The sequence below is a fragment of the Carassius auratus genome, chromosome 30 (genome assembly GCF_003368295.1).
Source record: "Carassius auratus strain Wakin chromosome 30, ASM336829v1, whole genome shotgun sequence".
NCBI classification, from domain to species: Eukaryota; Metazoa; Chordata; class Actinopteri; order Cypriniformes; family Cyprinidae; genus Carassius; species Carassius auratus.
The window spans coordinates 12488818-12501001 of NC_039272.1; the positions used below are offsets into that span (position 1 = coordinate 12488818).

The 12184-nt window shown below is 38.2% G+C and overlaps 1 protein-coding gene across 1 annotated transcript in view; it reads left to right on the plus strand.

Moving 5' to 3' along the window:
- Positions 1-12184, plus strand: part of LOC113049241 (integrin beta-4-like) — a 32124-nt gene that overhangs the window by 16368 nt on the left and 3572 nt on the right. Inside the window, exons 24-39 of the mRNA XM_026211412.1 lie at positions 419-567; positions 682-861; positions 1351-1499; positions 1688-1895; positions 2179-2333; positions 3615-3795; positions 3952-4089; positions 4185-4367; positions 4486-4620; positions 7843-8004; positions 8799-8960; positions 9194-9307; positions 9985-10134; positions 10942-11130; positions 11276-11431; positions 11755-11916. Coding sequence (XP_026067197.1) covers positions 419-567; positions 682-861; positions 1351-1499; positions 1688-1895; positions 2179-2333; positions 3615-3795; positions 3952-4089; positions 4185-4367; positions 4486-4620; positions 7843-8004; positions 8799-8960; positions 9194-9307; positions 9985-10134; positions 10942-11130; positions 11276-11431; positions 11755-11916 — 2573 coding nt within the window. The remainder of the gene's footprint in view (positions 1-418; positions 568-681; positions 862-1350; positions 1500-1687; positions 1896-2178; positions 2334-3614; positions 3796-3951; positions 4090-4184; positions 4368-4485; positions 4621-7842; positions 8005-8798; positions 8961-9193; positions 9308-9984; positions 10135-10941; positions 11131-11275; positions 11432-11754; positions 11917-12184) is intronic.

The window sequence follows — 12184 nt, forward strand, 5'->3', positions numbered from 1 at the left end:
AGAAAAATAAGTCGTTATAACGAGAAAACGAACTTCGTTATGTCGAGATAACGAGAAAAATAAGTCGTTATAACGAGAAAACAAAAAGGAAAAAAATATATAATTCACGGCCGCTTAGAACTTCCGTAGTGAAGGGAAGGAGTGGTGAAAAATAACATGTTTTAAAAAATTACTAAGCATTAACACATTAGACTGCACCCCATAAACACAATCAAGTCTAGAAAGAAAAACCCTGTCAACCACCCCTTTAAAATTATTTCTGAAGTATCATGTGATAATGAAGACTGGAGTATTGGCTGCTTAAAATGCATTTTTGCCATCAATTATATTAAAATCATAATTAAAATATGTTGGATTTACTGATTTGTACAGGGACTACAAATCTGAAAACAATAATAATTCTCATTTGCATCCACAGAAAGAACAACACAATTGTAGACACAGTGTTAACTGCCCCTCGTGCCAGTTACCCAGATATAGTGAAACTGACAGATAAACAGGTTCAGGCTGGAAACTTCCGGGACCTGAAAGTGGTTCCAGGCTACTACACCGTAGCTACTGACAGAGGTACGGCCACCCCTTTAACCTCATGCTTAGACTGCGTTAGTTTGCAGTCTTTTGTAACGCTTCAGGATTGTTATGTGAATTTCATGTTTATGTGTCCATGTCCTTGTCTTGTAGAAGCGGCAGGTGCTGTAGAGTTTCAAGAGGGTGTGGAGTCAGTGGATGTCCGAGTTCCCCTCTTTTTGAAAGATGAGGATGATGAAAAGAAGGAACTGCTTGTTCAAGCCATTGACGTTCCAGTTGGACTTGCGAAGATTGTCAAAGATCATATCAACATCACTGTGATTAGGGAACATGGTAAGAAGTTTTAATAATGTTTTATTAAAGTAAAGGGGGAGCATGTTCAGATAATCCACCAATTTAGCACAGGTGGAGCAAGTTTAGATAATCATCTCAATTAGCACAATAGTAAGTATATATACAGCCAACTTACCTCTGTCCCACAACAGTTTTCTGGCATCCCAAGTCCTAGCTCCTAACTATTACTGTCCCAGCTTGGGATATGGGGGGAGATCTCTGGGTTCAGGCTAAATTCCGAGCTCGGAGCCCTCCCCTTGGCCAGCATGCCAAATAATATGCATACTATTTGCTCAATCTCATAACATAATAAAAGGCAAATTTGACAAAATGTTTACAGAGAATGTGTTTTATTAACCCATTGACATAATTTTTTTTCGGCCAAGTTTTAGTGGGGATTTTAGTGGGGATTTAAAATATATTATAATAACATACTTTTAAAGCAAATATTAAGTGGCAAAATCTTTGTGTTTATTTATTCTCACATAGCTAGAAGCATCTTTACCTTCCTGCAGCCGTCATACACCTACAGTCGTCAGGATGGTGTGGCAAACATCCCGATCATTCGTGAGATCATAGAGGATGGATGGACACAGGTCACATACTGCACAAATGACCTCACTGCCAAAGACAGGAAGGTATAATACACTAACTTGACAAGTTCTGTATTTACATTTGATTAAATTGATTCGATTTTCTCTAATAAAATGAGACCACAACAATTTCCAAATAGGGGATATGGATATGCCTTTATCAGAAAAAAGTCATGAAGTCATTCTTATTTTACTTGTTTGATTGCACGTTAATTATTTCCTTCTCTTCATAGGACTATATCTCAGTTGAAGGAGACTTGAGTTATGGACCAGGGGAAACAGAGAAGACTGTCCCAGTGAAACTCTTGGAGCTTGGCGAGGGAGATGGAATGCTAGAGGACAAACAAGTCAAACAGTTTGTGATGGATCTGAGCAACCCACGGCAAAGTGCTAAACTGGGCCGCTACCCACGCACCACTGTCACCATCGCCGATAAACCAGGTATATAAGAGGCTGACAGATTTAAAAGTTTAATTTGTTGGTAGAGGTGAGAAAACGGGGTGTAGAGTCAGTTTTTGGGTGCAACCTTCTGCAAAGGCAAATATATATATATATATATATATATATATATATATATATATATATATATTTTTTTTTTTTTTCACTTTAGTTCATGTTTCATGAGAAGATCCTGAACCCTCCAGTAATCTGCAGATGTAGAGAGATGTAGAACCCCATGTAGAGATGTAGAGTGTTATTTAATATTTGCATTATGTCATTTCAGGGGATGGGAAACTGGGTTTCCAGAAAAATGTGAATCCGTCACCCACATCTCCTGGAGGACACCTCTACGCCCCAACCAACATCAAGGCTGTTACTTCCGGCCCTAAAAACATCCGCCTGAACTGGAACCCCAGTGCAAATGCCAGTGGTTACAAGGTAGGTCGTGTAACATGATATCTGATAAAACACGTTACAAAATTGCATCCGTTTTTGTATTATTTAGTGTGTGTATAGTCAGTTTTTGGTTGCACTTTATTTTACAGTACGTGTACTAACATGTACTTATAGTGCACTTACAGTGTATTTATCTAAGAAAGTTCTGGTAATACAAGGAAACTACATGGGTAGGGTTAGGTTTAGGGGTAGGTTCAGGGTTAGTACCTAGTTATTACATAGTTATTGTAATTACTATAATAAGTACACAGTATGTACATGAGGAACAGGACTGTAAAATAAAGTGCTACCCAGTTTTTTCCTCCTAAACGAAGATGTCCAGTCAAGCCAAAGCTATTATTCAAACATCTGCTTCTGACCGCTGATCTGTTACTGTTACTTATTAGATATAGATTTTAAAATGTGTAAAAGCTTCAATATTTACACAGTCTTAACCAAAATGAGATGGTACATAAATTTGTAGTTGCAAAAGCCAAAAATGTGACAGAAGAAAATGTAAGCATTATAAGTCACAGAGTGACTTTATTCATAGATGTATAGTGTTTGAAATGAGTTTAATCGTGCTTTTTTTAGACACACTGTATACAATATATAAAACATTGATTCATATGCAGGACATATATGAATGATTAAATTAATGATTTTTTTCTCTTAGTCTCTTAGGCCCACCAAGGCTCGTTTATTTGATAAAAAATACAGTAAAAACTGTAATATTGTGAAATATTATTACAAATGTTTTTTGGTTTAATGCATTTTAAAATGTAATGTATCCCTGTGATGGCAAAGCTGGATTTTCAGCAGCCTTTAGTTTTACATGATCCTTCATAAATGCTGATCTGCTGCAAATAATCTTTTATTATTATCAGTCTCGAAAACAGTTGTGCTGCTTAATAATTTCGTGGAAGTGTTTAATAGAAAGGTCAAAAGAGCAGCATTTATTTGGAATATAAATATTTTGTAGCATGCATGTCGTTACTGTCACTTTTGATCAGATTAATGTGTCCTTGCTGAATTATAATTATTAAATTCTTAAAAAAACAAAAAGGAAACCCAAACTTTTAAACAGTAGTGTTTATGAAAAATACAGGCTAGTAGGAGATAATTCACTGTTGGTTGTGACATATTAGCATAGAGCTCATGCTATTTTTCAGTCCCAGTCCATTGCTGCTTGTAAAGATTTAGCAGTTTTTTAATGCTTAATAAATATTTCAATGAACACTAGCTTAGCTTAGCTTCCTTTGAGGCTTGATTTGCTGTTTCCAGGTGAAGTACTGGATTTATGGAGACCCTGAGGCTAAGGCTCAGGTGCTGGATGTGAAGACTCCTCAAGCCGAGCTGACTAATCTCTACCCATACTGCGACTATGAGATGCGTGTATGTGGCTACAATGCACTCGGAGAGGGCAATTACAGTGATATCATTCAATGCCAGACTCTAGAGGATGGTAAGTCAGTCTCTGGACTTTTTTTATTTTATGGTGTTTTTAAGAAGTATGCATGACATAATTTTGCATACTTAGCTTTTTCTGGCATTACCCATTGATGCTTTTTGAAGTTTTTATTATACAAACATGGCTATCTGCATTATTTTACCCTTCTAGTACCTGGTGAACCTGGTCGCTTGGCTTTCAATGTCATCAGCCCAACTGTCACTCAGGTCAGCTGGGCAGAGCCAGCAGAGACGAATGGGGTCATCACTTCATATGAGGTTATCTACACACCTATCGACGAGAACAACAGTAGGAGTCTTAAAAAATTGTTTTTATTGCATCTGTTTGTCAATTTTGTAACAATTAGTGCTCATCTGACTGCACATATTTCTTTCTCTGTTCAGAACCTGTAGGACTTTCTAAGAAGGTAATGATTGACAACCCCAAAAAGCGTATGCTGCTCATCGAGAACCTGCAGCCTTCTCAGACCTACTGCTACAAAGTGCGTGCTCGCAATAAGGTGGGCTGGGGCCCATACAGAGACGCCACAATCAACCTGGGTTCACAACCTACCAGACCCATGTCAAGTAAGCATCTCACAAAGATGGGGTGGAATAGAGTTTGGACAGAGCAATTGTTTTATAAACCATTATACTGACTGTGGATTGATTGTTTTATTTGTTCTGGTATATATCACTCCTATAGTTCCCATCATTCCTGACATTCCCATTGTGGATGCAGAAGCTGGAGATGAATATGACAGCTATCTGATGTACAGTAATGAAGTACTACGATCCCCAACGGGTAGCCAGAGACCTAGCGTCACAGATATGACTGATGGTGGGTGTCTTCTGTGAAGTGGTGCACTATTGCAACACATTGGAATCAATGTACACCACCGTTCAAAAGTTTGGGGTCAGTAAGAAAGAAATTTATTTTAATTAAAGGGTACATAACATACACAGTTTCACCTAATCTCATGTTAATCTTGAGTACCTATAGAGTAGGACTGCATCCTTCATATCTCTAAGAAGTCTTTAGTTGTATCATATTTATAAAAGAAAAATACAGCTTTCCTGAAAAAGCAGAGCTCCTGGAGGCATGCCGAGGGCGGAGCTATAATACTGATGTTTTGTGTTGTTCCCATTAACATATATTCACTTATGTGCTGATTTCCAACAAAAGACAGAAATCTGATGCATTTGTACTTACATGAATGGGGACTTGTTTATAAAACATTCGTGTCTGAAATGACGAGAACACAGAAACGCACTTGATACACTCCGTTGTTGCCCTGGAAAAACAAACTTCATCCACTGTTTGTGTAAAGCTGGGTTCTTTGGGAAGCTGAACATGTTAAACTTTCCCTCACATCCAAAAACACACTTATTTGGAGACATTCTCGAATGCCAGTGGTTACAAGGTAGGTCGCGTAACATGATATCTGATAAAACCGTTACAAAATTGAATCCGTTTTTGTATTATTTAGTGTGTGTATAGTCAGTTTTTTTCCTCTGTAAACTTTAGTACATAAACTTTTAAAAAAACTACTCCTAAACGAAGATGTCCAGTCAAGCCAAAGCTATTATTCAAAACATCTGCTTCTGACCACTGATCTGTTACTGATTAGATATAGATTTTAAAATGTGTAAAAGCTTCAATATTTACACAATCTTAACCAAAATGAGATGGTACATAAATTTGTAGTTGCAAAAGCCAAAAATGGACAATCTCGAACAAATCCTATGCAGCGCTGCTGACGATTTCCCGATGAAGCGCGTTAGTGGGTTCGGTCTCACTTTCCTCTGGTCGACGTGTGCGCGGACGCGCTTTTCCAAGAGAAATGCTCAGGAGTTCCACCATTGTCTACATCATTAGATCCACAAAAACAGCTGAAACTTGTACCAACCTGGAAGTAAGATTTTCGGCACAGAATTTATTAACTTTTAACTATTAAATTATTTTATACAACTTTGGCCATGTTTTGCATGAGAATCCATCTCTTTAACATGGTGAATAACTCTGAATACATGAAACACCACTGTAGTCCCCCTTGAAGCAAGATATTAAGCAGCAAAACTGTTTTCAAAACTGATATTAATAAAGACCGAATCACTATCTTAGAAGGAATTCTGAAGGATCACGTTACACTGAAGACTGGAGTAACAATGTTTAAAATTCAGCTTTGGATAAAAGGAATAATTTACATTAAGTATATCAAAATGAAAAAGAGTTATTTTAAATAATATTTAATAATTTTACTGATTTACTGTATTTTTTATTAAAACATTTGCCGGCCCCAAACTTTACCAGTAGTGTGTTTGCTGCATATCCTTGCTGAAAAGACCAGGATAAATTTAAAACAGAATGAGTTAATTGGTTGGCCGTGCAGTTCTTGGTAAAAGGGACACCGGCACACTAGTATCCTTACAATTGTGGTCTTTTCATCAGGGGTATCAGGGAACTAAAACAAGACTTAAGTTTTTCAAAACATGTCAATGCTTGACTATATTGCATGCCTGAACATGTAGGTGTAATTGTTTGAAGCATTCGGAAGCTTTTTTGTGCTATGTTGACCTGTAGAAACCACTGGACAATAGGAGTCAGACGTGGTCATGGTATGCCTTCATCTGCAGTATAACAGGATGATGTCCTTGCATCATTCGTATGCAGCTCCTGTTGAAATTTAAAGGCTCTTTCTTGTCCCCTGTGCATCCATTGAATCACTTGCCTTTGCCATGGAGCAATGTCTTTTTCTTTCCTTAAGGCTTTGTAAAACTGGGTGACTGGGCTCTTTATGGAAGTTGAAGTCATTGTTTGTGCAGCGTTCAAGGAATGTTGCAGCTGTAAAGTTTGGGCTTGTTCTGTAAATATTTGGCAAGAATGATCAAACTGGTGACTTGGCCTTGCTAAATGTCGGTAGCATCATGGATGGGCTCAGAAGATATCAGCTTGCCACCTTTTCTTCTATCCTTCTTTGCCTAACTCAAGTTGTTAAAGGAACATTTCACCCAAATATGAAAATTCTGTCATCATTTACTCCCTCGGGTTGTTTCGTGCTTTTATGACTTTCTTACTTCCATGGAGCACAGAAAGAAATGCAGATCTTTTTCATAAAATAAATGTGAATGGATGGATGCTCCAAAAAACATCATTAAACTACCATAATTATGGTCCATATTGCTTGTGCTCTATTTCCCAAGTCTGTTGAAGCCATATGATAGTTTTGTGTGAGAAGCAGACCAAAATACAAGTTGATATTTGCTGAACATGGATTCCGAAAGCTTAAAATATACATTGACCAAATACTCTTGAAATGACATTACACAACCACAAAAAAATCATATGAACTACTTTTATGATGTTTTTTACGCTTTGTAGCCCCATACACTTTTATTATAAGAAAAAACGCAGCCTCATTGTTTTAACCTAACATCTGCTTTTGTATTCAAGAAAGTCAGGTTTGCAGTGACATCAGGGTTAGCAGTTAATGACAGAATTCTCATTTTTCTGTGAATTAAGTTGAGCATGGACAGCACACATATTCTCTGTGCCTTACTTGCTTCCCCACATGGTTACGGAAGGCTCACGCTGGAAGCATGTCCAGCTAGTCGGTTCAGACCTGGATCTCCGTAAGGTGTCCTGGAAACTGCCTGCTGACATCATCCCCTGCCTCCTGAGCCCGGCCACAGATGCCAGCGATAGTCATGCACAGACCCTGCCTCAAGGTGAAGACCTGTCCCTGGCAGACAACATGCCATCTACACCCAACGTCAACCCAAAGCTGAGCTAGCAAAGTCACTTGAGTGCTAATTGGCATCAAGAGTATAAGAGTGCTAATTGGCATCTTTAAATAGACTGCTAATTCCATTGCTTCCACAAAAATACTGTTTCTTCATCTGAATTAAGGGGCTTTCTTCAGTTTGGGTCTATTGAGGTGATTTCTTCTGGGCCACAGTTCAAAGCCCTATTCTGGAGTGCTGACTTCAACTGTGAGTTCTGTTGTGCTAATGTTGCTGTGCTAATTCATGCTATCGTCTTCTCTCTCATGTGTTCTTACAGATCAGTTTGGAAATGGAAAGTGGGACCAGAGTTTCCTGTACCTAGGAGGAAGCGGCTCCCTTTCCCGTAATGTCAGTTCCTCATCATCCACATACAGCCATTCCACACCCCGTCTCGGTGGAACCAATAACAGCAGCACCACAATGTACATTTCTGGCAAAGGTACCCAAGCAAAACATAGTTGGCTTAAAAATGACAATTTTGTCATAATTTAGTTATCCTCATTTCATTCCAAACCTGTATTATTTTGCCTCTTCTGCAGAACACAATACATAATGCCTAATGTACCTAAAATGATCAATGGCAGTAAAAGCTATGTGCACTATATATTGTGTGCTATATTCCACTTTTTTTCTTTTTTCAAAATACATTTTACTTGTGTTCAGCAAGGATGCGTTCAATTGATCAAAACCTGTTTTAATTTCGATAGTTACACAAGATGCACCAGCATATTACAATTATTTCTGAGGGATCGTGACACAATTGTTTTAAATTTAATAAAATTTCACAATTTTACTGTTTTTACTGTATTACTAAATCAAAGATGCTTGGTCATCAGACAAATCTTTAAAAAATATATTTTTACTAATCTTACAGATTCACCAATAATCTTAAGTAAAAAAGCTGAAGAGTTATTCACACAAAGCAAATGAATGGCTTCAGAGGACTTGGATAATATTGCCATTTGGACCACTTTTATGATACTTTTATGACTTTTATGATTAATAGCACTTATTTGCCTTTCAATTAGCATTTTCTTTCTGGTCTAATTTAATTTTGAAAAAAGAGCAGCACATTATTCAGAACATCTGTTTTTGTTTTCCATTAACGTAAGACATGACACTTGAAATGACATGAGGGTGAGTAAATGATGACAGAATTTTCCTTTGAGGGTTTATGAATCATTCTTTGATTTGATAGCTCATTAACCAATCATTGTTTTCTGTCACAATCAGGAGGTTCAACGACACACAGATATGATCTTAGGGATGGTGGACTTCTCAAAGAAGAAGTGATTCTGAGGAAGCGTTCTGAGAACAGGCATTACACAGACAGTGATGGAACCAGAGATTCTATCGTCATGGGAAACCTGTCTGCTGGATTTCTGGACAACTTGGGTAAATTGAGCATGATAGATCTCTGTGCACAAAGCTAATCAAATTTGATTATAATGCCTCACAAGGTGCAGCTTTTGGCAAGAATCCTTAGCTGACTCTCGCTTCAATCCTGCTTCTTCTTTTTGCCATTTGTCTTCTCTCTACACTTTTTTCTCTTGCTGTTTTCTTGTCATGCGATGGCTGCCTGCCAACCCTTTCCCACCACACCCTGCCGTGCCTTGGCTGTCTCTCAGGGGTCTCTAGCTTCAGCCAGAGTACAACTGCCAGCTACAGCTTGAGCTCCAGAGCTCGTACTCAGTCTGAAGATATCAACGATGCACTGCAGAACCTGGATGGTGTTCTTCAGGGTGAGTGAACCCAGAAACAACCAGCAGTGCATCAGGAGAGGGGACTTTGAAACCGTAACTTTCTTAAAGACAAGCATTTCACAATGTAAATGCAAATCTTTTAGTAGGTGAAAAATAAATAATGAATATAAGACAGCATTGAACTTATTTATTATAAGTATATTTGATAGATGAAATAAATATTTATTTAAAATAAATGTAATTAATAGAACAACATAATGTATTTAAAATATATATTTTAAAAAGACAAAACGCTGTGAAGGGGACCAAATGAATCAAATAATCTTTTTTTTTTTTTTTTTTTTTTACCGATTCATTTACTGAATGAACAGATTTCTGAAAATTGATTTCTCAAATATCTTGCATTTTAGGAGAGCACATTTTATTATTTTATTAGTTCCCTTTGTGAGAGCAAAATATGATGACATAAAAAAAATTATGCTCCTCAGTTACTGGAAAAATATCTGTTTAAACTATTTTAAAAGCAGCTGGGCTACTGTCATACTACTGAAAAATGTAGTTAAGTTGGACGCATCTCTTCTTTTACTTACAGACTGTCACATTTCAGCCTATCCCCGACTGTTTCCCCAATGCTGAACCAATTAAATTGTGGCTAGAAAATTAAATGTCTCTACTGTGGTTTGACATTTTACTCTCTGCACTGCTCATGCCCTCAGACTCTCGCTTCAACCCGGGTGTCCCTGAGACTCCCAGCAGACTGGTTTTCTCTGCCCTGGGGCCCACGGCCCTGAAAGTGAGCTGGCAGGAGCCCCACTGTGAGACCGATGTACTGTGGTACTGCATCCTTTACCAGCTTCTCAGTGGAGGTCATCCATCTCTTCTCAGTCGTAGTTATCATACTTATTCATTCTAAATACATGAAGGGATATTCAGAGGTGTACTATATTTTATGAGTTCATATGTATATATTACTACTATAGTATATTTAGTTGTCATACAACTTAAAGCTGCGGTAGGGAACTTTTGACGCTCTAGCGGTTAATAAACAGAACTGCTTGCGTCTTGCAGGAAGAACATTGTAGCCGGAGCTACTTCTCTCTGTTTATGTCTATGAAGAATCACAAGGGTACTGGGTTACTCCGCCGCGGTATCCCCGAAGCAATCTAAAATAGTCCGAATATAAACACTTATTATAGGTGCACCCTAGTGATTCAGGACAAGCCAAAAACATGGTTTGGAAAATGGATTCTTGGTGTACTCGCTTATTATATACATTTTTCTACATTTTGAACACAAACAAAGTTACGGACCGCAGCTCTGATTGGTTGTTTCTTAACGGGAGCGATGGAGTTTCTGCAAATGGCAATAGGACCACTGGGAGGAGCCAGAGGAGCTTGATTTTTTTCACAGATTATCTGTCTCATATTCTACTGTCAGGACATAATGACATAATGGTTTAATAAATATGTAAAAAATATTTTTTTTTTTACAAAAGTTCCCTACAGCATCTTTAAATTCAGTTATTATATAGTACTGTAATTATCAATATTCATCAATTTATGTCTGTATACTATATACATAGTATATACATATAAACCATTTCTATATGCTCCATATATCTATTTGACAGCTATTAATTTTTTTTGTGGTCTCATTTTGTGTTCTTGTTATAGATGAGGTAAAGTGTATTGAGGTGAACAATCCTGCTAAGAACTCTGTGGTGGTTCAGGATCTTCTGCCCAACCAATCCTACATCTTTAAAGTGAAGGCCCAGAGTCGAGAGGGCTGGGGTCCTGAGAGAGAGGGAGTCATCACCATTGAGTCTGCAGTCGACCCCAAGAGTCCACTGAGCCCAATGCCAGGTGAGAGCTAATTTTATGGTACGTATGGCGCCATAGTAGCTATTACCAGCAATAGCAGTGGCACTATCCCGAAGTACTAATATTAAAACATTATGTGTAAGTACCATTTACTAAAACATGTATGTGTGTGTGTGCGGTCTTTCAGGATCTCCATTCACACTCAGCACTCCCAGCGCTCCGGGACCTTTGATCTTCACAGCTTTGAGTCCAGACACACTGCAGCTGAGCTGGGAGAAACCCCGCAAACCCTACGGGGACATCATGGGCTACGTGGTTACCTGTGAACAGCTGAATGGTGGAGGTCAGATAACAACCTCAACCTCATAAGAATGTCCACCTCAGTCACAAATGTAATTATCAGAAACAAACCCTGTTCGTTAAGTCCGGGACACACCAATTCTCAGTCAATGACTCATTCGGTAAACTGAGCATCCAATCAGAGTTCTCACTCTCGCTGATGACCCAGTCGCCGGTTCAACGCGCAATCAACAAGAGCCGACATGTGGTACTCACCAAAAAAAAAAAAAAAACTATCCCAACAGACACTTCCTGATGGCTGTCTATCTGCTTGGTGTTTCCCGGCCTTTAGGTTCCCTGTTAAAACTTTGTTTGGTGTCCTTGCAGGAGATCTTCGCTCCTTCCAGGTGAATGGCAATGCTGCAACTTCTTTGACTGTGTCCGATTTGAAAGAAAACATGCTGTACAAATTCAAAGTTCAAGCCCAGACCACACAGGGCTTTGGACCGGAGCGAGAGGGCATCATCACCATCGAATCCCAAGATGGGGGTATGTGAGGCATCACAGCAGTGGCACATAGAGAGTGATCTGAGAGTATTAATGCTTATATTTCACTGTTAAATGTGTAGTGTTTCAACAATATCATAGCCTACTTTTGATCATGCAATCAGACCAATGAAATCAAGTCTTGCCCTGTATTATTTCCTGTTGAATATTATGTTTGTTTTTTGTTTTTTAGGAAAATTGCTGATGATACAGTTTTTTGTTTGAAACTTTTTGTTTTTGGATCATCTTTTTCTTTTGTCATCCTCCTCAG